Source organism: Megalobrama amblycephala, linkage group LG10, assembly GCF_018812025.1.
Source record: "Megalobrama amblycephala isolate DHTTF-2021 linkage group LG10, ASM1881202v1, whole genome shotgun sequence".
NCBI classification, from domain to species: Eukaryota; Metazoa; Chordata; class Actinopteri; order Cypriniformes; family Xenocyprididae; genus Megalobrama; species Megalobrama amblycephala.
This window is the reverse complement of record NC_063053.1, coordinates 18920014-18942474: the sequence shown is the minus strand read 5'-3', so window position 1 is coordinate 18942474 and position 22461 is coordinate 18920014. Positions and strand designations below refer to the sequence as shown.

Genomic DNA, 22461 nt, shown 5'->3' with positions numbered 1-22461 from the left:
AATCTCTAGTTTTATGGCAATATAATTCATGAAAGAAAGAGTAAATTAATTTTGAGTAATATAACTTGCTTTGAATGTGTTCTGAACAAAATGAACACCAGTTATAGAATATTTCTATATTGTAATTTTCTCCTTAATGCCTTGCGGTGAAATGTACAACCTTATTATAATAAATCAGTGGAACAATTTCCTTAAAAATGAAAATTCTGTCATCATTTACTCACCCTCAAATCATTCAAAACTATAATTGCATTCTTCTGAGGAACACAAAAGAAGTTATTTGGCATAATGTCAAAGCTGCTCTTTTTCAGTTAAGGAAAGTAAATGGTGACCACGGTTATCAAGTAGGGGTATGTGATATTGACAAAAAAATTATATCTTGATATTTTCTGGGATTTTGTTGATAATTAGATGATATTTTGCTGAGTGTGTGTTGTGCTGTTACATTGGCTGGTTTACGCCTGTCATGAACAGCTGACTCCAGAAGATTTTCATATTCTGTGTGGTGTTAAGTTCGCACGTCCTGATTTTGCTGAGTTAGATGCGTTCCTGGGTCAACATATTTTGTTTTTCAACACATTCCAGTTTGAAAATTTTGTCTTAACACTATTCCTACCACTACTACCCATAAGATATCCCAAAAATCAGAGGGAAATGATAGATGAATAACACTGATGTAGAAGCACCAATTCATGAATTCATGTCTAAACTTGACATAATCTGTAAACTTGCCCCTCAAATCTGATTGGTTGATTTGAATGTTATTTCAGGATCAATAAAAATGTTGACCCAGGAACATGTTGAACTCAGCAAAATCAGGTTATGCGTTAAGGCCACAGCAGAGACAGAAATGAACTTTTACATTAAGAGGTAATATTTGCCCACCTAAACTGATTTTGAGGGGAAACTCAATTCAATCCAATCCAAATAGAATAATAAGACACTACAGTGTTTTTTTTTTTTTTTAAATGAGTGAATTATTAATTCATACAATTTGAAACGAAACAACTGATTCATTCAGAAACCAAGCAAGTGATGTCTTTATAAATGGATTATTGATTCATTCATTCACTCACTCAAACAATTAGTTCAAAAATGAAATAATTCAGTAATGAAACACAGCTGTGTGTGTTGCTTAGAGACCCGTAATGCTTGTGTTCTGGCTTGGTTTGGAACTATTTTTATTATTCTAATAGGCTTTATCACCCAGTGAACGTGTAGACTCTCAGAATGTGTTTTTGTTTGGTTTTTAACAAGTGAGTGACATATTTAAAAATGTCAGCTCAAACATTTTTAAAACAGCAATTACAATATTATTTCATTGTATGGAGTATTGTATCGATCCAGAAGACCGAAAGTACCGCACAAGTCACATGGATTCACTTTTTTTATCCTTTTTGGAGCCTGACAGACCCAGTCCCCATTCACGTCCATTGCATGGAAAAGAGCAGCTTGAACATTCTGCCAAAGATCTTCCTTTTTTGTTCCACATAAGAAAAAATGTCATACAAGTTCTGGAATGACATGAGGGTGACTAAACGATGACAGAACGTTTCCTTTAATAAATAAATCAGTGCATTACACACTGGAATATTTGCCAATGCTTCAGTGCTATCATGTTTCACAGCTGTATGTGAGGTCCAGGCCGGTCAAGTCTAAAAAATGCAGCGGGTTTCTGTCTGACTGCCCATCCGGTTTTAGTCCCAGAGAGTTTGAGGCTGAGCAGGCTGTCAACAACCAACACTGATGTTGTTTTTCCCTCAGCAATGGCCATTTCCTATCCACCGGGGGAAATACAAGGGGAAGACAAAGTATGACAGGCCAAAAGCAACTATGCCCTCCCCAGGAGAGATGAGAGTGCCCAGCCTCATATCGTGAGTAGAATCACATCAAACAAGAGCCAGGCTGGTCTAGTGTGTGTGGGTTTGTGTGTGTATGTGTGTTAAGATACTGCTAAGATACAGCTCTCTGCCCCTCCAGTGAGATGCATAGTGGAGCATATGTCTGTTTGTGTCAAGAAGATTGCCATGCTCCATGGCTTAAGCAAACACACACACACAGAGAGAGAGGAATTCCTAAAACAAAAGAACACACAAGCACACTTACACACTGACGAGTCTCATTAATATGTAGAACATGTTGCCCATGCAAACAGACCTACGTTCTCCCCCACTAATACACACACACACACATACACTGACTGTCAGTCACCCTAGCAACAAACACTGAATAGCAATTCCTCCAGACTTATGCATCTCATCAAATGAATACTCCAAATCACTCTCTCCGCATGCCACAAACAACTAAAGGTCAATTTACGCCCTCTCCAGCTCTCATTTTCTATCCAAAAGGGTTGTTTGTAGAGGAAATGAAAGATTTGGATTTCAATAATCCAAACATATGGTCACCCCTCCCCGTTTTAATGTTTGATTATATTTAGAAAACCAATTAAACTTAATCCATTGCAAACTGAATGAGTTAGTGGCATGAGTCTGCAAAACTCTCGGCACACAGATAGATGGATTTTCCCAAATCCCTGCCTCCACAGACTAGTGTCTTCTTTATCTTTAGTGCCAGTCCAGTGCGTGTTGATGTCAAATAAATGCTCTCTGTGACCAGTCCAGTCTTTGCATGCAATATCTCTTCTGGTCTTTTGTAATGGAAAACAAATATGCTCCTCGGATCCAATTTAAACATCATTTCAGATTTGAAACCCCAACTCTCTAAAGCAGTGTTGAACACGCTCAAACACTGACTAGTGCTGGCACTGATGTTCGCCATGTGTCCCCCTTCTGTCACACTGATATAACCAAGCAGAGCAAACTGTGGACCGTGGCACTGACCAGCAGGGTGCAGAGCAGAAATCTGCAATGCCCAATCCTGGTTAGAGTTGATTTTAAAAGCTGAATGTGTAATGTTTGAAATTACAAAACTTTGTTTTTATATTCAGCGTTATTTTTACAGTTTTTTTGGTTTAGAAAGAGTTTTTGCCTTTATATTTACAGTTAGTCAATATTTTGCCATATCATATTCATCTAATGTTAGTCAAACTAACATATTTTTTCTAGTATTTTTATAAATAGTGTTCCACTGATAATATTTTATGGTTATATTTGTATACGGATTTATTTTTTTAAACAATTATGTTTTTATTTTTTAATATTTAATTAAATTGTGTGATTATCATCATGATGCATATATTTAAAAAGGACATACACAACTGTTCAAATTTTTGTGGTGAGTAGGATTTTTTATTTTTTTTTTAAAGAAATTAAAGGTGCCATCAAACGTTTTTTTACAAGATGTAATATAAGTCTAAGGTGTCCCCTGAATGTGTCTGTGAAGTTTCAGCTCAAAATACCCCATAGATTTTTTTAAATAAATTTTTTTAACTGCCTATTTTGAGGCATAATTAGAAATGCGCCGATTCAGGCTGCGGCCCCTTTAATTGCTCACACTCTCCGCCCCCTCCCAAGCTCTCGACTCTATCATTGCATAAACAAAGTTCACACAGCTAATATAACCCTCAAAATGGATCTTTACAAAGTGTTCGTCATGCATGCTGCATGCATACATCGGATTATGTGAGTATAGTATTTATTTGGATGTTTACATTTGATTCTGAATGAGTTTGAGGCTGTGATCCGTGGCTAACGGCTAATGCTACACTGTTTATAAAGAATGAAGTTGTGTTCATGAATTATACACATGAATTATAAGTGTTTAATAATGAAAATAACGACGGCTCTCTTGTCTCAGTGAATACAGTAAGAAACGATGGTAACTTTAACCACATTTAACAGTACATTGGCAACATGCTAACGAAACATTTAGAAAGACAGTTTACAAATATCACTAAAAATATCATGTTATCATGGATCAAGTCAGTTATTATTGCTCCATCTGCCATTTTTCGCTATTGTTCTTGCTTGCTTACCTAGTCTGATGATTCAGCTGTGCACAGATCCAGACGTTAATACTGGCTGCCCTTGTGTAATGCCTTGAACATGAGCTGGCATATGCAAATATTGGGGTCATACATATTAATGAGCCCGACTGTTACGTAAAAGTTGGTGTTATGTTGAGATTCACCTGTTCTTTGGTGGTCTTTTAAACAAATGAGATTTACATAAGAAGGAGGAAGCAATGGAGTTTGAAACTCAATGTATGTCATTTCCATGTACTGAACTCTTGTTATTTAACTATGCCGAGGTAAATTCAATTTTTATTTCTAGGGCACCTTTAATACTTTTATTCAGCAAGGATGCAAAAGTGACAGTAAAGACTTTTATAATGCTGCAAAAATGTGTATCTATTGTATCTATTAAAGTATATTTCAAATAAATGCAGGTCTTTTACAGTACATAATTAATAATCATAAGAAAGGTTTCTTGAGCAGCATATTAGAATGATTTCTGAGGAATCATGTGACACTGAAGACTGGATTAATCATGCTGAAAATTCAGCTTTGCTATCACAGAAATAATTTACATTTTCAAATAGAAAACAGTTATTTTAAATTGTAATAATATTTTATATATTACTGTCTTTACTGTATTTTTGCATAAGTGTCATTTTTTAAAAACATAAAAAAATATTGCCCATATTCCCAAATATTTAATTTGGGATATAATATTATATTATATATTATATTATTGGCAAATATAATAAGTGTATACTGTATATAAATACACATATATAGAATACTTCATTATGTTATTAGAAAAAGTCATTGAGGCCTGGTTCAACTGTATAGAGATACTAAAAACTTACTTTCTCTCCAAAAGCAGAGGCACCACTCCGCTGTGGAAACTTTGCCATCGCGGTAGGAATCACAGGAGTTGAAGAAGGGCCGTATGCACACTTCATACTTGTCCAGATTAATGGCAGCCAGCTCAGCTTGGTCCAGATACAGGTCGTTGTTCGTGTCCAGCTTAGAGAACATCCATCCAATAGAGTCCTTACAGGTCGCAACAAGAGTCCGGTCCACAACTGGGCACAAACATTCACACAGTACATTTTAACACACAGAAATAATAGCGTATACTGTAATACTTCCTCACTTTGTGAACTTTCTACACTAAGAGACATCTCTCGCAGAACCACTGATTGAATCTGATTAGCTGTAAAAATTCAATCAACATCCTACTAAAAGCAAAATTGCTGTTCAAATATTGCTGATAAGATAGTAAATCACTCTAATGAAAGCCACGGGCAGAAACAGTTCAGTTTTATTTTTCTAAATTAATCAGAAGCAAATAATATAAATGTTGCAAACAAGTTGGAGAACTGATCAGGCGTATGGGGGATCTAGTCATTTTTCTGCTATTAAATGTAAATTTGAAATTGAAGTAGGTGCAAATGGTCACCATTGTACAATTCAGCAAAACTGCTTTCCGAGGGGATAAAATGCTGCTGGTGCTATTTGGCCATCCGGATAGGACACGTTTCAACACATAATACCTCTGAAGCTGCTGGTGCTTATGAAAAATTTATGCAGCAGTTTTGTTAGTGCCAATTATCATAGGTCCATGTTTAGAAGTACTAGAGAAAACACAATGTATAAGCTTTTGTGGTATTGTGTGTATAGGAGGCTGCTGTAACACACTTCTGTGATATTTCTGAATATAAAAGCACTGGCTAAATGGATGTTAGAGCCTCACTTGATGCAGAACTGGCTACAGGATTCCCTGTGCTGTTCTGCTTGCCGTTGCCTTGGAGCAGTTGGAACCAGTCCCGCAGGCGATCTCCCAGATCTGCCAGGTCCTGCCCTGTGCAACTCTCTATGGACAGAATAGAAGAGAGACAGAGACAGTGAAAGGAGATAAGTGAGTGTTGGCAGACGTTGGTATTAAAGAGTGAAGAACCAATCGTCCTGCTTTTGCCCTTCTGAATTTGACAAGAAAAGCCTACGGAGACTGCAGACATAAATCAGACATAATCAAAGTCAGCAGAAATTCACAAAGCAAGCAGCAAAGAAAGAGAGCAGCATAGTCTGTTGATAAATCAATAAAGCCTTTGTTAGAGCGAGAGCTGCAGAATCAAGGGATGTGAAAGAGACAAATAGCATCTACAGCACTCTCAGCATAAAATCATTCATTATTATCAACAAAAAATTATTATCAAAAACGTAAAAGCTGGAACTGATATTGTGCTTCATTGAGCTTCAGAAGGTGTTTTGTTTACAAGAGCATCTTCTCGCCCTCATTTTTACTCAAACCTGTGTGACTTTCTTTCTTCTGTGGAACACACACACACAAAAAAAACATATTTCAAAGAATATTTCCAGTGTTTTAGTTCATACAATGAAAGTTCATGTGGTCCAAAACAACACTGGATACCATTAACTTTCACTGTATGCACTAAAAAACACAGGATATCTTTTTTGTGTGTTTCTCAGAAGTCTTACAGGATTGGACATTTGACATTAAAGGATTAGTTCACTTTCAAATAAAAAATGAGCCCAAGCTTTACTCACCCTCAAGCCATCCTAGGTGTATTTGACTTTCTGCTTTCACAATCGGAGAAATATTAATAAATATCCTGACGCATCCGAGCTTTATAATGGCAGTGAGCGGGATTAACAAGTATGAGCTGAAGAAAGTGCCTCCATCCACATCAATCCATCATAAACGTGTACTCCACATGGCTCCGGCGGGTTTATAAAGGCCTTCTGAAGCGATGCGTTTGTGTAAAAAAAAATATCCATATTTACAAGTTATGAAGTAAAATATCTAGCTTCCGACAGACTGCCTTCCGTATTCAACGTACGAAGAAAGTACGGAAAGTACGGAACATCCTACGCCTTCCCTATTCAACTTACGGAAAAAGCTTAACTGACGCGACGCCAGTTTACACTTTCTTCATAACTTGAATACAGAAGGCGGTCTTCATAACTTGTTAAATATGGATATTTTTTTTCACACAAACGCATCGCTTCACTTCAGAAGGCCTTTATTTATCCCCCGGAGCCATTTGGAGTACACGTTTATGATGGATGGATGTGGATGGAGGCACTTTCTTCAGCTCATACTCGTTGGTCCCGCTCACTGCCATTATAAAACTCGGATGTGTCAGGATATTTATTAATATATCTCAGATTATGTTCATCAGAAAGAAGAAAGTCAAATACACCTAGGATGGCTTGAGTGTGAGTAAAGCTTGGGGTAATTTTTATTTGAAAGTGAACTAATCCTCTAAGGGGCAGTAAATATTTTTGTCTGAATGATCCCTTTAACAAGCTTTGTAAGAACAAATTGCACTTTTGAAAGTGTGTGGCGGGTAGATACCATGCTTGCTGTCCACGTCTGTAGCAGGAGCCACGGTGGCGGTGCAGGGGCAGAGACCAGCACATCTCATTTTCAACTCCTTTCCAGTGAGACAAGCCTGCTGCTCCAGTTTGCACTGATTCACAGGTGCAACACACACACAAAACACAAAGAATGAGCAGTGCCACCAAAACACTTGTCCAGTGTCACATGCTCCAGTTCAGTGGCGGAAATTGCCCAGATAGAGCACAATTATTTCTAGAGACGACTGAAAATTGCTGGACAAGACATCTCCATTGAAAGAAGATGATGTCAACCTTCATTTCTTTCCTCACAAGGTCAGAAATAGATATAATAGAGATAATACATAATTCAACAGAATGGTTCTTTCAACCCCAAGTATCCAGAATCCCTTCAGACAATACTTCTTTGATTTTTAAGGATGTCAAGGGCCAGAGTACAAAGTATAATAGAGACCATTATCCATATTGTGCAAGCAGATTGATCTATATGAGTCACACAGAATATAATATGAAATAAAAAATATGTATGTTTTTTTGAATGGCACAGAATAACAAGAATAGAAATAACGTCATAGGCATTCATTGTTTAAAACCATGCAAACATAAGCTGCAGGATAATGAAAGGAATTACAACTCTTTATATAAAACTTTATTATTAGTGTTTTTTTGGTTGTTGTTTGTTTGTTTGCTTGATTTTTGTATTTTTTCAATACGCAGGTCACTTTTTCAAAACTTATGCATAGTGAGCACAACAGCAATCTAACTAGCTGTTGACTACATCTTTCAAATTACATAAATTCTTTTCTCAAACACAATCACCACCAAAATTCTTTGTACCAATTTGCCAATTACATACTTTTTTTCAAAACTGTTAAGCTTAAAGTTGGCATGAAACAGAACTTCTGATAAATTGTGGAGTATATCTGAGTGAAAATGCTTTTCAAACAAGGAAAAATGTAAGATGGGACTTGATTTTGTCAGGAATTGATTGGATTGTTGTGGTTCGCTATTGCTGTGATCTCATATGACTGGTTGTCTCGCCCTTGTCACTACAAGAGGGAGGGGAAGATATTTTGATTACAGTATTTTACAATCACGAGGACACATTTCTCAATACTTAGGTCACTTTTTCAAAACTCTACACAAAGTGAGCACAACATCAGTGTATGTGGGCTAAACTGTGGATTATTTATCATTGCTTTGGCACAAAATGCATTCATTGACTACATCGTTCAAATTACATTAATACATTTCTCACTTAGACACGACCACTGCCAAAACTCTATGTACATACAGGCTAATTTGCTAAAAAAGTTATGTTTACAATAGGGCTGTCAAAATAACGAGTTCATTTCGATTAATTAATCTGAGAAAAAATAACGCGTTAAAAAATTACGCAGATTAATCCATTACGTGTTGACCTTTGAACCTGGAGCCTTTCTAGCCACCATTCGACTGTATGAAGGAGGGAGACGACTGCTGCGCTGACGGACAGAACGAGCAGAGCTCCTCCCTCGTGCGCGCGAGCTCTCTTCAAAGTAAGCACCGTCTTTGCACTCTCTTTACCTCACACATAATAATCTAAATCAACTGACACAATGCTAAAAGTTCGTAAGACCGAATCCATGTTTCACGAGGCACATTCGGAGAATGTTTTTCCTGAATAACCGTTGGGTGTGAATAGTGCTCAAAAGAACGTCACCTCATCTTCTCTGACAGGCGCCCTGCACGTGCAGCTGACATAAACCACACTTTCAGTAAACAAAAAGAAAATCCTATCCAGTGGTGAAGTGTTTTCTGTGTTGACAAATCTTTTGCGATGTCCTAATAACAGTCGTGATTCGTATGCAACGCGTCAACGTCCGCTAATGTCCAATTCGCGACCTAATGACTCATTTGAACAGATTCATTTTAATGAATCATGACAGCAACTGATCTGTCCACACGGTCTATAACGAATTATTTACTCAAACAACTCTGAAGTGAGAACACAAGTGTGCTTACCCCATTTAGCAAGAGTGGTTAGTAAAATTAGCCTTAATAATCCACAAAATATTTTCAGGTTATTTAAATGACAATGTGTAGTCAATTAGGCCTACCTATAAAATCAGTTAGTTTAGACAGGAAACCAGAGGTGAAACCAGAACAAAGCAAGTTGTTGTTAGCTAGGTTGCATTCAATTGTACATGGTAGAAAATTATATTATTAGTTAATATAACTTCGAAATGCTACTTTTTAATACTTTACAGGTTTAGCAAAAAAGCATCTTCTCTTACAAAGCTATAAAATCACTTCTTTTTTTTTTTTGCAAAGAGAGCAAGAAAGAATTACAGTGAGAGTGACGGGTACTTTATTGTCAGTATCGGGCTCGCAGATCACGTGGGTAGGGCACTTTTTACTGTTTGTGTGGATGACCATGTCTGTCACCACCAAAGACCATTTTTGACCCAGGAAAAACCCTGCATTGATTCATTTGAATTGAAATATTTAATACTTTCGCAGCAAAAATTATGTATGCGATTAATTTAGATTAATTAATCACAGAGTATGTAATTAATTAGATTAAAATTTTTAATCGATTGACAGCCCTAGTTTAAAACCTAACATGCTGTAATACAAAATTGAATAAGACAGCAATTTGCTACATGTCTACAGTAATACCATATTGAAATATATTCTGAATCTAAAAATTGAAATACTATCAAAACTATTAGATGTAGCTGAACACCTACATAAGGGTTAGTCTTTCAATTTCATTTCCATCTATACAAAAGGGGAAATTTAGGAATAATGTTATGCTGTAATGTAAACATGGACAATGTAAAATATATTCCAGTGAATAATAAACAGTAGAAAGTGTCAGTCTTGTTTTGTAAATACATTTTACAAAAGCAAACATTGTATAATGCTACCTGTTTTTAGGTTGTTGTTTTATGAGTGACAAAGTGTTTGTTGGTTGACAACCTTTTCTAGTGTTATAGAAGAATGGCTTGATTTGAGATATATATTAAGTGTTTAATAGTTTTAGTGCATTTTGAATGTGAAATTAACTGTTGTGCCAAGATGAAACTTGGTTAGGAGAACTGTGTGAAAAAGTGACCATAAAAATGTGTCCTAACGATTGTAACTGTGAGGAACATGATGTCACATGAATTAAAAAATAAATAAATAATGATGTACAATAATGGTGGGTGATAACCTTTGCTTATGGTATGAAAGAATGACTTGATTTAGACATATATGAAGGTAGTTTTAGTGCATTTTGGATATTTACTGCTACGCCAAGCTGAAAAATATGAAGAGTTTTGGGAAAAAAAAAAGTGACCTAAGTACAGATAAATGTATCCTAGTGATTTCTTTATAAAAGAATACAGATGGGACGTTTAACAAAATTAAAGAAAGATATATGTAGTCTTGTGGAGTAAATTCACAATCTTAACAAGTATAAAAATATCACCTATAACAGAAATATATAAGGAACTAAATGCAACTACAAAACATTATTAATCACGATTAATTGTTTCAATCTACTGTCAGTCAAAATAGTTTGTTTCTGTTTTAAAGATTTCACAAAGCAAAACTGATCCCTGGCTAAGAATTACTGATTTAGAGAATGTGAAGCACATTTTTAGGTTACCAAACAAGTCCAAACAACAAAAATCTGAGAGAAAAGTCTGAACAAGCACAAAACTGCAACAAATCCAATTGTTTTAAATAAGCTAAACTGCAGAGTAATCGATCAGATCCATATGATCAATTTCTCTGCAGTTCAGTTTATTTTAATACAATTAAAGGAGGTTGAATGCAGTGTGAATACCTGAGAGGCGTAGTTGTGTCCATCAGAGCCACAAACAGGACCAGAGGAAGACACTGGGCAAGACTTACAGTTACTCTCCTGCTGCTGTCTTATGACCTGCTGCTTCAACCTAAAACACATCGGTCAATATTAACATAGAATCAATATTAACATCAATCATCAATATGAAATATATCAACTGAGGTATGCTTGGGTATTTGTCACGTTAATGGGGTCATGACATTGATTTTTTATTATTTAATTGTATTCCTTGAGGTTCACTTATAATGTTAAAGTCCCCCTGTGGTGTAAATCAAGTTTTTAATGTTGTTTATCTGCCTAATGTTGTTTCTACATTGTAACCAATCCCGTCAACGTGCGAGCGGGCTTTAGCGAAGCAGGGGAATCTCAAGAGAAGCCAGGTTATCCCTGTATATTTTTCTGTTGATATGAAAAATCGGGTATATTTAGCAATATAGCGTTATGTATATGATGTATATTACAATGTTATGATTAACTATATGCCTTTCTCCACTGACATTCTAAGTTGTTCACAGCCTTTCTAAGGATACTGATTTTTAGAAGGCAGTCGTCTGACTCTGAGATGAAGAATGATAACATGGTTTGTGTAACATTAGCAGCACATTATTAGCTGTTTGATAACGTAGTCAAGCAAAAGGCTAATTATATTAATTATCATTATGTGTCTGACGTTGTAGAGAGTGATACATAAAACGCATTACCATTCTGATACATCAACTGGTATACGAGCCTGTATAATTCACTCTTCCAATTCTTCTGTTTCTGGTTCAATCTGGCTGAATTAAACCAGTATTTCCACTTGCCATTGTGCAGTGTTTACTACAGAAAAGTTGACTGAGTGGATCTCAGAGCTGGTGTGAGTGAGTGGAGGTGGGGCTAATTTGCATATTCATTTATCCACGTATACTAAATGAAGCAAGGGTGTAGTGTTACATTCAAGATATTTTAAGGCATGAATAATTTTTTTCACAGGAAAAAATGATTAAATATGTAATTTTGATGATCAAAGATGAGTTTTAAGGGATAAAATGATTGACTACAGAGGGACTTTAATAAAGTTTTTTTGCACAAAAAAACATATGCAGAAAACTATTATTTTCAACCCTCATTCTGACCCTTTAAAATGAAATGATCTGTTTTTAAAGAGCGGCTCCTATAAGGCTTGTCAGTAAATGGCCACTGTTATGATTGGCTACCGTCATTGCATAGGAAACAGTATCAGCACCCACTCACTATTGCATGTGAGTTTGTGGGTGTTTTGAAAACTTATCCATATAAGTTATCCATTTACAAACAAAGCATTATGAAATCATTTACTTGCAGGTGCTTTCAGATCCAATACAGTTGGCTGCTTCATCTTTCAACAAAAGTTTCTTTGCAAACTCTCCATTACACTGTGCCTTGTTTACAAAACAAAATGCTCCGAACAAACATATAATCCTTCGACGCAATCCGGGACAGCATTAAATTAAAGAGAATGTCCTCCAAAAAAAAAAAAAAAAGTTTTTCATTTTCATTTTTCAAGCACCTTACTACGACCTATATTTACGTTTTAAAGTCATGCGCCCTCTAGCTGGCGTAAAAATAATGACAGTGTCGTGTTACGTCTGTCGTCATGAAATGACGTGTGACTTTCATTACCAATTAAAATGCGTGTTCATTTAAATGCAATGTGTGGACTTTTTACACCATTTCTTCTATTTCTATTTAGCAAAACTCAATTTTTTATTAACAACTACACCCACTCCATCCCTAAACCTAACCTTTGTGATTTATAGTGCATATACTCTTTATGAGCACGTGTTCCCTGGGATTGAACCCACGATCGCATGATCACATGATTGCATATTGTTATTGCAATGCTCTGCCAATTGAGCTCTGCCAATTGAGCTACGCGAAACCCGGAATATGACGCAGATAAAAGGGAACAATGCATTAAAATGAAAATGTCCTGTTGTCGATAGGGGCACAACTTTAGCAAACGCTCCTATGAGTCGCATTTCATGAATTAAAATGAAAGTGTTCTGTTGTCGATAGGGGCGCCACTTTAGTAAACGCTCCTATGGGTCGTATTTCAGGGAAGTGACAAATGACCTATATGGTCGTATTGGTTGGAGAACATGTTGAAATTAAACCATCAACTTGTTTTCATTGCAGTGATCCTTCCGAAGACCTGTTTAAACTGGATGCGTCAAAGCGAACATTCTTTCACTGTTACATTTGTCCTGTTGTTGATAGACTTAAGTGCGCGAAGTATGCCAGAAACTGAACGCAAATCTGTATACTGTATCCAGTGTAGACAGCATCAGTGATTATAATGAGTTCTATTTGCTTTTGACACGATGCTCACATCTAGTGTAGTCAAATGTCAGCCGTTAAGCGATTGAATGCCAGTGGGCGGGGCATATGGTGCAATGATGTATAACTATTTGTCAATGTCACGCACTGAAGGCAGTCCTATGCAAATGTATTTGCCCATGAGACATCACAGATCCCGCAATATCAAAACGAGCTGTTTTTGGAGCTTGATTAAATAAATTCTTTGTTTATAATGAGGACAATGTGTTATGAAACATGAAACATGCAGGATGTTCGCCCATTCACGAGAGAGTTACGTGGTTTTCGCAAGAAGCGTCAATTCTCACCTAAGCTACACTACATACGTCGTATGTCATACGTCGGGTCAAAGGTCACCCTTTTGCCAGAACTCGACTCTCTCATGAACACACGTACCGATGTTGCCGGAAGCCAGTGATTACAGTTTATAAAGTCATAAATATGGATATTTTTCTTACAAGAAAACCATTGCTTCATTTCAGAAGGAATTTATTAACCACTGGAGTCGTGGATTAGTTTTAGATTGGATAAATGCGCTTTTTGAAGCTTCAAAATCTCGAGCACTATTCAATGTCATTACAAAGCTGGGAAGAGCCAGGATATTATTTAATATAACTCAGATTGTGTTTGGCTGAAAGAAGAAAGTCATATATACCTAGGATGGCTTGAGCGTGAGTAAACAGCAACCCAGTCTCATTAGAAAAACGTACATGTGGGAACGTGAGTCGCACACTACGTACCAATACGTACATATCACTGCAGTTTCAATGTGAAATGTGTGGCGCTAAAGGCATGTTAATTTTTTTGGCCGGAACAGATAAACGTGAATATGGTATGTTTTTATGACGTTGGTTTTTATACGAATCACCGCAGTTCTGATTTGAAATTTGCACTCCATTGCATTTTAAAATAACGTACCACCAACACTACACCTAAACCTACCCGATAGTGTTAACAAAAGCAAATGTGACATAAAAAGCATCCGTAATCGCACCATTTTAGCTTGTTTAGATCTCTCTTTGAGCTCTTTTACCGTGACTTGCCTTTCACGGGATTCGTACCCAAAGTACAACTCCGTATCAGGTAAGCTATCGAGCAAACTTTTTATGTCAGAAAAGTGAAACATATAGCGATTAGGTTAAGCGATGCAAAGTCCAAAGTATATTTGTTTACAAATCGTGCACTCTGGTAAAAAGCGTTTTGAAGTCATAACCTAATATTGTGCAAGGAGACATGAAAACAAGTCTTAATTAATCCATAATCTGACCCCGTAATCGTAACTGTGTATGAAAACGATTAAAAGCGCTTGCCGTTTCACTGCCTCTAACGTTCATTTCTGTTGGAAACTGCAGTGATATGTACAAATTGGTACATATTTTGGCGACTCGCGAAAACATTCCCACAGGTACGTCTTTCCTATGAGACCAGGTTGGTAAATTATGGGATAATTTTCATTTTTGGGAGAACTATTCCATTAAGGTTACAAGAAGTTAGATGTATGGAACAATAAGTACCAACCCCTAAAGGATGGCCTCAGGAACATGTTTAGTTTGTAAAAAGAACAAACGCCCGCAAATCTGTGTACCTCACAAATTGCCATCAGACAATACATGGCTGTTTTATTGAATTGCTCTTCTTTTATGTGACTTTCCCCTCACAAGTGAGGGAACATTTTTTCTAACACAACAGGGTTTTTTAAAGGGCATTTTAAATTATTAAATTTTTCTTCTATGGTTAAATTAAAATGTTAATCAGTATTTAATTTTTGTATTTAATTTTTTTGCACTAAAACAATCATGGCTGCTTTATTAAATTGCTCTTATTTCACCTCTGTCAGAATATGACTTTCTCCTAACAATTATTTTGCATGAACACTGTGGAAGTTGGGGTTCTTGATTAAAACCCCTCTCCTTTTTTTGTGCCTTTAACACTTCTTTCTAAACAGCCATATTTTCTCATGAGCACTCAGTTCTGGTTGTTTTGAGCCAATCATCTGGACTCTGTGGAATTACAAATTTAAGAATCTGTCTAAGATCTGCGGATCCTACATCCTGACCATTTGGCAGGACAAGCTCAAGATACAGCAGTGCCTTTGTCTCTATGATAATGTAAAGGTATAGGTGATACTGCCAGACTGATTGGATTAGCACCTATGCATTTGAATGACACAGTTATGCTGATTAGATCATGGCTGGGAAATGTAGGGTATGAGCTGATTCCTGTACTGCATTTGCATGCTTTGTTTAGATTGTCCACACCTCTACTCTATGTATCCCTCCCCCTTGAATGTATATGAACTACCAAGTCACTGCCTTAGTTAGATTTTGGATGACCACAGCGACGCACAGCGTGTTTCTCAATAAAGAGTAACTTCTGCTTCAAGAGATCCCAAAGTCTCCTGGTCTATGCTTCTGAGATTTCCAACAGTTTTGGTGCCGTGACCCGGATAGAGCTTCTTACCTCAATCCAGATTGGAACTTCAAGCACAACAAAGATCTGATCCAAAAGAAGATCCAGGCTGAATTTTCCTGTACACCCAAGGGTTGGTGAGTGATACTCTATCCAAAAGAACCATTAAGACCAGTACAAAGTTGTTATCCTCTGCACCGTCAGAGAGGAGTTAACAGACAGCTGTAGGGTTTGGTTAACTAAGTTATCCTCTAAAAATGTTCTTTTAGAGATGAAGTTTATCCTCTGTTTAGGCAGGGAAGTTTAGCATCACATGCTAATAATTAGGTATCCTCTGTTCAGGCAGGGAAGAATTAGTGTAAAGTGCTAATAATTTATGTTGTCCTCTGTTTTATCAGGGAAGGTGGTGTGTTAACAGAATAGCCATCCTCTACTTTGCTAGAGAAGAAGGTTCATCCTCTGTTAATTCAGGGAAGGTTATAACTGTTGAAGTGTGGTAGCAAGTTGTTTCAACTCTGCTCGTCAGAGAAGGTTGAATACATTACGATGTGTATTAACTAGGTTAACCTCTGCTCTGTCAGGGAAGTGTTGAAGTGTATTGTTGTGCCAGAAAGACATTACAAAATGTTGAGAAAGAACGCTAGACTAATTCCAACAACTGAGAAAGGTGGACTAGCTACCCCTTTATGGACAGATAGTGAGTTCAAATCATTGTTAGGAAAACACATGGACTCAATAGTGACTGAGTCAGTCAGATTGGATTTGACAAAGAAATTTGGGATTCATCCAGAAAAAGTTTGGTCCATTGAAGAATGCAAAAAGGTACTTGGTGCTTGTATTCGGAAGAAAAATATGATGGGCATTATCTGCTGCCACAGAGAATTTACTCTATCCATTGCACAAGACCAAATTCAACATATTGCTAAGTTAGAAGAGCAGAACAAACAGTTGCACACTAGAGTGTCTCGTCTCACTCAGAAGTTGGGCCTTAACAAAGCCTCAACCAAATGTGACTCAAAAGACCAACAGTCAGATGAAAGCTATCCTGACTTACAGAGTTTCTGTATACTAGAGGGCAATAGCAATACTGGATTCATGGATAAAGATGTAAATGCAGTTGAAGTGTGTGGAGTGAGACAAAAGGCTCAGAGTAGGGCAAAAGGGGTTGACACAGTTCCATCTGTAACCCCCATACTGCAGTTACAAGCAGTCAGTACCGCTATAGGTCCTGAAGACATAGAAAGAATTGCTGAGAATTTGCCATCAGTGCATAGAAACTTTTCTGAGTTTAGGACAGAGTTGTCCAGAAAAATGAAGCTCTATGATATGTCCCTAGCTGAAGTCACACAGCTAATGTCACAAATCCTTAAAGAGTCAGAATTCAATGATTTTGAAAGTGCTGTAAATAATTCTGAGTTTCAGCATTCCAGCAAAGGCGAATTGAGAGAAGGAGTTCTGAGAGTGTTACAGAACCTTGTTGGACCAAAGGTAGACTGGTCAAAGATCACTAGTTGTGTACAGAAGGATGAAACTGTAAGTGAGTACACTGAAAGATTTTGTCAGTTAGCTGCAGCATACAGTGGAATAGCTGACACTCCAGATAAGGTGTTACAGGATAATGGACCACTGGTCCGCATGTGGTTTGATGGGCTCTCATCAGAATACAGAAATGCATTGCCTTTCTTAGACCTCACATGGTCCAATGGAACTCTGCAAAACAACTTTAATAGGTTAGCTGTTTGGGAAAGAGACTCTGATTTCAAGACAAGAGTAAAAATTGCAGCAGCATCCTTTAAGGTCAACACAGAGAATCGACAGAAACGTAAATGTCCTAAGAGAGAAGGCAGTTGTCATTACTGTGGTAAACCTGGACATTGGATGAAAGAGTGTAGGAAAAACAAAAAGACATTTAAAGAAATGAACAGCTTTACTCAGCTCCTACTCAGTCTACTTGCTACATTGAAACTGCCCCTCCCCTCTTCTCCAAACTCTTGGAGCAACTGCTTGCTGACATGCTAACCATTTGGGCTGTGAGTGCTTAATTTCCCCAGTAATCTACAAGAAAGCTGAAAGACTCATTCTGAACAAAAGAAAGTTGACTATCACTTCCACCATTTGGGGACACAGGTTAAGTACACTCACAGCCTTAAATGTTATGCTGCAGCACACTCCATTCACTTGTCCATCCTCAATGGGTTATGATGTCTGCTATGACTGATGTTTCAATGGAAGATGGAGATGTAGCATCTTAAATTTGGAAATTAACTACAGGGAGAGAATAGGACACACAGACCAGTGAGGAGCCCAGGGAAGAACCGAAGTGCATAAGGCCTCGGGGGTTAACCCTGTGGTGAAGACTTCCTCATAGGTTTCCCCCTCTCTCAGTTTATCCCAACCTTACTGGTCTATAGGTGTCAAATTGATTAAGAATAGGTTAAGAAAAAGAAGAACAAAACCACTATACGATCACTAGAAGTTTATGATGATCAGAGTTAGACAGAAAAACTATAGGATCATCAGAGGTGTAACATACTAAAGTCTATGCATGAATACTGCTGGTCTGCTGTCTCTTTGTTTTCTTGTGTGCAGGTATGTGTATATGCCATGACGTCTCATAAGCAGCACCTGGTGTAAAGCATCACCTCAGATATCCATGAACAACCTTCATGATGACGGAGTCATCAGAGCAACTCGGAGTTGCACAACGACAAAGAATCTTCTTGGACAAACATGGAAATGGACTCTACAGGGAACAGACTCCACAGCTATTCAGGCGCCATGGACTTTTAGGACTTCCACGCTTATGCTACATGGTTTTCTGTGTCATCATGTAGTTTATACAACATGTTACCACCCTGCGTTGTATATGTGTGTCAACAGTATACTCAAGTTAAAGAACAACACTTATGTAAATGTTGGACACGACACAGAATAAGATGTATGTGCCTGTAACTGTTACAAGTTGCATGACTGGAAGATGGAACTTATGTTAACAAACATATGTTATAGAAGGGATTTAAGAAGGTTTAAATTTGTATTATGTGAGAGTTATTAGAACTCTCAAAGGGGGAACTGTGGAATTACAAATTTAAGAATCTGTCTAAGATCTGCGGATCCTACATCCTGACCATTTGGCAGGACAAGCTCAAGATACAGCAGTGCCTTTGTCTCTATGATAATGTAAAGGTATAGGTGATACTGCCAGACTGATTGGATTAGCACCTATGCATTTGAATGACACAGTTATGCTGATTAGATCATGGCTGGGAAATGTAGGGTATGAGCTGATTCCTGTACTGCATTTGCATGCTTTGTTTAGATTGTCCACACCTCTACTCTATGTATCCCTCCCCCTTGAATGTATATGAACTACCAAGTCACTGCCTTAGTTAGATTTTGGATGACCACAGCGACGCACAGCGTGTTTCTCAATAAAGAGTAACTTCTGCTTCAAGAGATCCCAAAGTCTCCTGGTCTATGCTTCTGAGATTTCCAACAACTCTAAAAGCTCAGAAATTTGATTCTTCATGTCATGAAGTTCTGAGTAGCTAGTTTGGACAGTTGCACTCAGCACAGTGCCTTAGCATGGCACCAAGCTATTTTGACTCTCAAAAAACAAACACTATACTGTCATGTATTTTTGTTATGTGCATGAAGAGAAAGTCCTGTAGCTGAAAGGCTCACCTGTGCTCCAGCTTCTTGCGGTTGACGCACACAGCTCGCTGGTAGCCCTGGGCGACACACACCTTATGTCGGCTGCATTTCACCTTCTGGCAGGGATCTTTAGTGGTGTCCACATCTGCAAGGGCGAGAGATGCACCCCAATAATCTGCTATGTAGTCAATTTTGAAATTATTTATATTTAATTTACTTTTAAGTTTAGTCTTTTTTTATTATTATTTTACACATTTTATTAAATTCTGCCACCACAACCTTAACATAAATGATGACAGATTATTTAAAAATTTGTATTAATTAAAAAAATATTTTATTAATATAATTTGGCATTGTCATCTCTATTACAACTAACAAACCCTCTAAAATGCCATCATGAGTCAAGCCCTTATTTACACCAAAGGAAAACATACCATGACAAGCATCCTTTGATTTATGATGAAAAATGCAAAAGAAAAACAGTGAATCAAAAATTAGCATAACTCAAATTCAAAAGCGCCTGCCCATGCCATCTGCAAACTCTCTATGCTACAGCAGCTTTACCTTAGACAGAGAATGTTATTTTCCCTAAGCATTCATAATTACATCCTATACTTAATCTCACCATACTACATATAATATTACAACCAACATCATAATCCTCACTGCCTGAGAAACTATATTCTGAGATTGATAGATTTTTGCAATCTATACACAACGGCACAAGGTTGATCAGTAAGCCTCACGTTATCACAACAGGCTCAAGCAGATTAAAGAGAACACAAGAATGATAATGTTGCTATAGCAACAGCCTAACTCCAGAGTGAGGACTGATTAGCTGCTCATATCAGTAAAAAAAAAAAAAAACTCTCTATGTCTATCCATTATCAACACTCTCTTTGTCATTAAATATTTCTTATGAGCAGTGGTCCAGTGAGCTTGTCCCTTTAAAACATATTATGAAAGCCTCCATGTGTAAGTGATGCCAAATCCGGCTTAGAGAGCCGAGGAATCTCATCCAGTCACCGCTGCATCGTTTCTCTCATCCTTTGTTTACACACAGGACCACATTTAATGTGATCATTACAATCACAGAGTGGAAGTAAGGAGCTACTGACTCAATATCAAGCCCAACCTGTGCCTGAGCTAATGCAGCTAATATACATCAGCAGCCAGAGCCACTTAACGCTGAGCATATCAGATCAACTCGCAAGGAAAGGTTCACGTAGATAAGGATGCGAAACGCGCTGTGTACACAGGAAAGAGAAAATGCAATCATGCCGAAAAATAAAAAACACATGCAGATTAAATAAAGACATCTCCATTTCTTTTTAATGAACTGAAGCTTTGTATCCACTTGAGGGTCTATTAATTCACATACAGGATGACTCAACAGACTGCTGAGATGCTCTTTTCACAGGTACACACACTGGGAACATGAACTGAACTAAAAAAAAAACATCTGCTTGTGATAAATATGTTTACATATACTGGCAACACTTTTTTGACCTATTAATGCACATGCATTGTACTGGATGTGTGCAGCTCATATGGTATCATAACATCATATATCAGACACAGATGATTGGCGATAGATATGCAGGAATATGTGTTGCCGTGAATGTTTCACCTTGAGATAAAAATGAGGATGAAAAAGAAATACATATATTGACGTTCAAAAATTTTGGGGTCTGTACGATTTTTTTTTTTTTTTCTCCAAGAAATGAATACCTTTATTTAGCAAGGATGCATAAAATTTATCAAAAGTAACAGTAAGGCAGTGTGTCCACCAAAGCATTTTAAAGGGATTATGATTTCACTTTTTTAACTTTAGTTAGTGTGTAATGTTTCTGTTTGAGCACAAAAAACATCTGCAAAGTTACAATGAAGAGTGCAAATGTGCAACGAAGAGTGCAAAATGTTGTGCGGTGCCAGGTTGTGGAAAACACAGTAAGTGTATTGGAATTAATTAATAAAAAATGCTGTGCCTTCTATATTGGATCCGACAGGAACGGCACAACACACTTATGTGAGTAAAAAAGTTTTTACTGTGTCATCATTGCTTTGTTACAGATCGTTTGATATGTATGGATTATGTGTACATGTCTAACCAAAATCACCAGTGATTTCTGTAATGATTCATGTAGGCCTACAGTCAGATTTTTTTGTCTCAAAATCGTTTATTGTCAGTAAATCAAACCAGTGACCTACAGTCAACTTCACATTGTTTCTCTTGGTAGGATGAAAATAATCTGTTATTTAAACTGTGATTAAAATGATATGTAAAAAGCGATCAAAGAACGCTCCCTTTACAATCGCTGGAACTGTCAATCAAACAGCGCGAGTGTTCTGGACTTTCGCCAAAACTCCTGTTAGAATCAACAAATCTCTTATTTACATTGTGTTTGCACTGTTAGTTATGATGAAAACATTTGTTGGTGTACAGAAATCGAGTTATAATGACGAGATCACTGCATTCATGCACTCAGCTACACGCTCATCACTGCAACCTTTCATGCCACAATCTAAATAAAATGCTATAATCAACACTTTTCACGATTAGTAAACCTTGAGAACTGTAATAGTAAAAATGTTTTCGAGAGAATTCCACATGTAATATTTCGCTATTTCCATATGCAAACATGTTAGTCAATCACAGCAGTGGGGGTTTACAGTCTCACAGCAGACACACCCCTTAAATCAGAGCATTCAAATCAGAGGGCTAAAATCAAGGTACCTGTCCCACCCCTCCTTCACTGTGATTGGACGGCTGGGTAAAAAGTGACAGTGATGAGTGCTGCATTCTACCTAAAATTGAACATTCTTTAACTTTCATTGTCCGGTAAAAAATGCTTAGTGTAAAAAAAAAAGAAGAAGCTCAGCGCTCGTCACGCTGCTGGCATTTTAAAAACGCAGTGCTCCCATTGAAAAT

At 37.2% G+C, this 22461-nt stretch overlaps 1 protein-coding gene across 2 annotated transcripts in view; it reads right to left on the bottom strand.

Moving 5' to 3' along the window:
- Positions 1-22461, bottom strand: part of spock2 (SPARC (osteonectin), cwcv and kazal like domains proteoglycan 2) — a 54864-nt gene that overhangs the window by 4709 nt on the left and 27694 nt on the right. For both annotated transcript variants that reach the window (XM_048205188.1, XM_048205189.1), the window contains 5 exons: positions 19560-19674; positions 11109-11217; positions 7290-7404; positions 5664-5783; positions 4774-4992 (listed from right to left, as the gene is read on the bottom strand). In XM_048205188.1, the coding sequence (XP_048061145.1) occupies positions 4774-4992; positions 5664-5783; positions 7290-7404; positions 11109-11217; positions 19560-19674 (678 nt within the window). The remainder of the gene's footprint in view (positions 1-4773; positions 4993-5663; positions 5784-7289; positions 7405-11108; positions 11218-19559; positions 19675-22461) is intronic.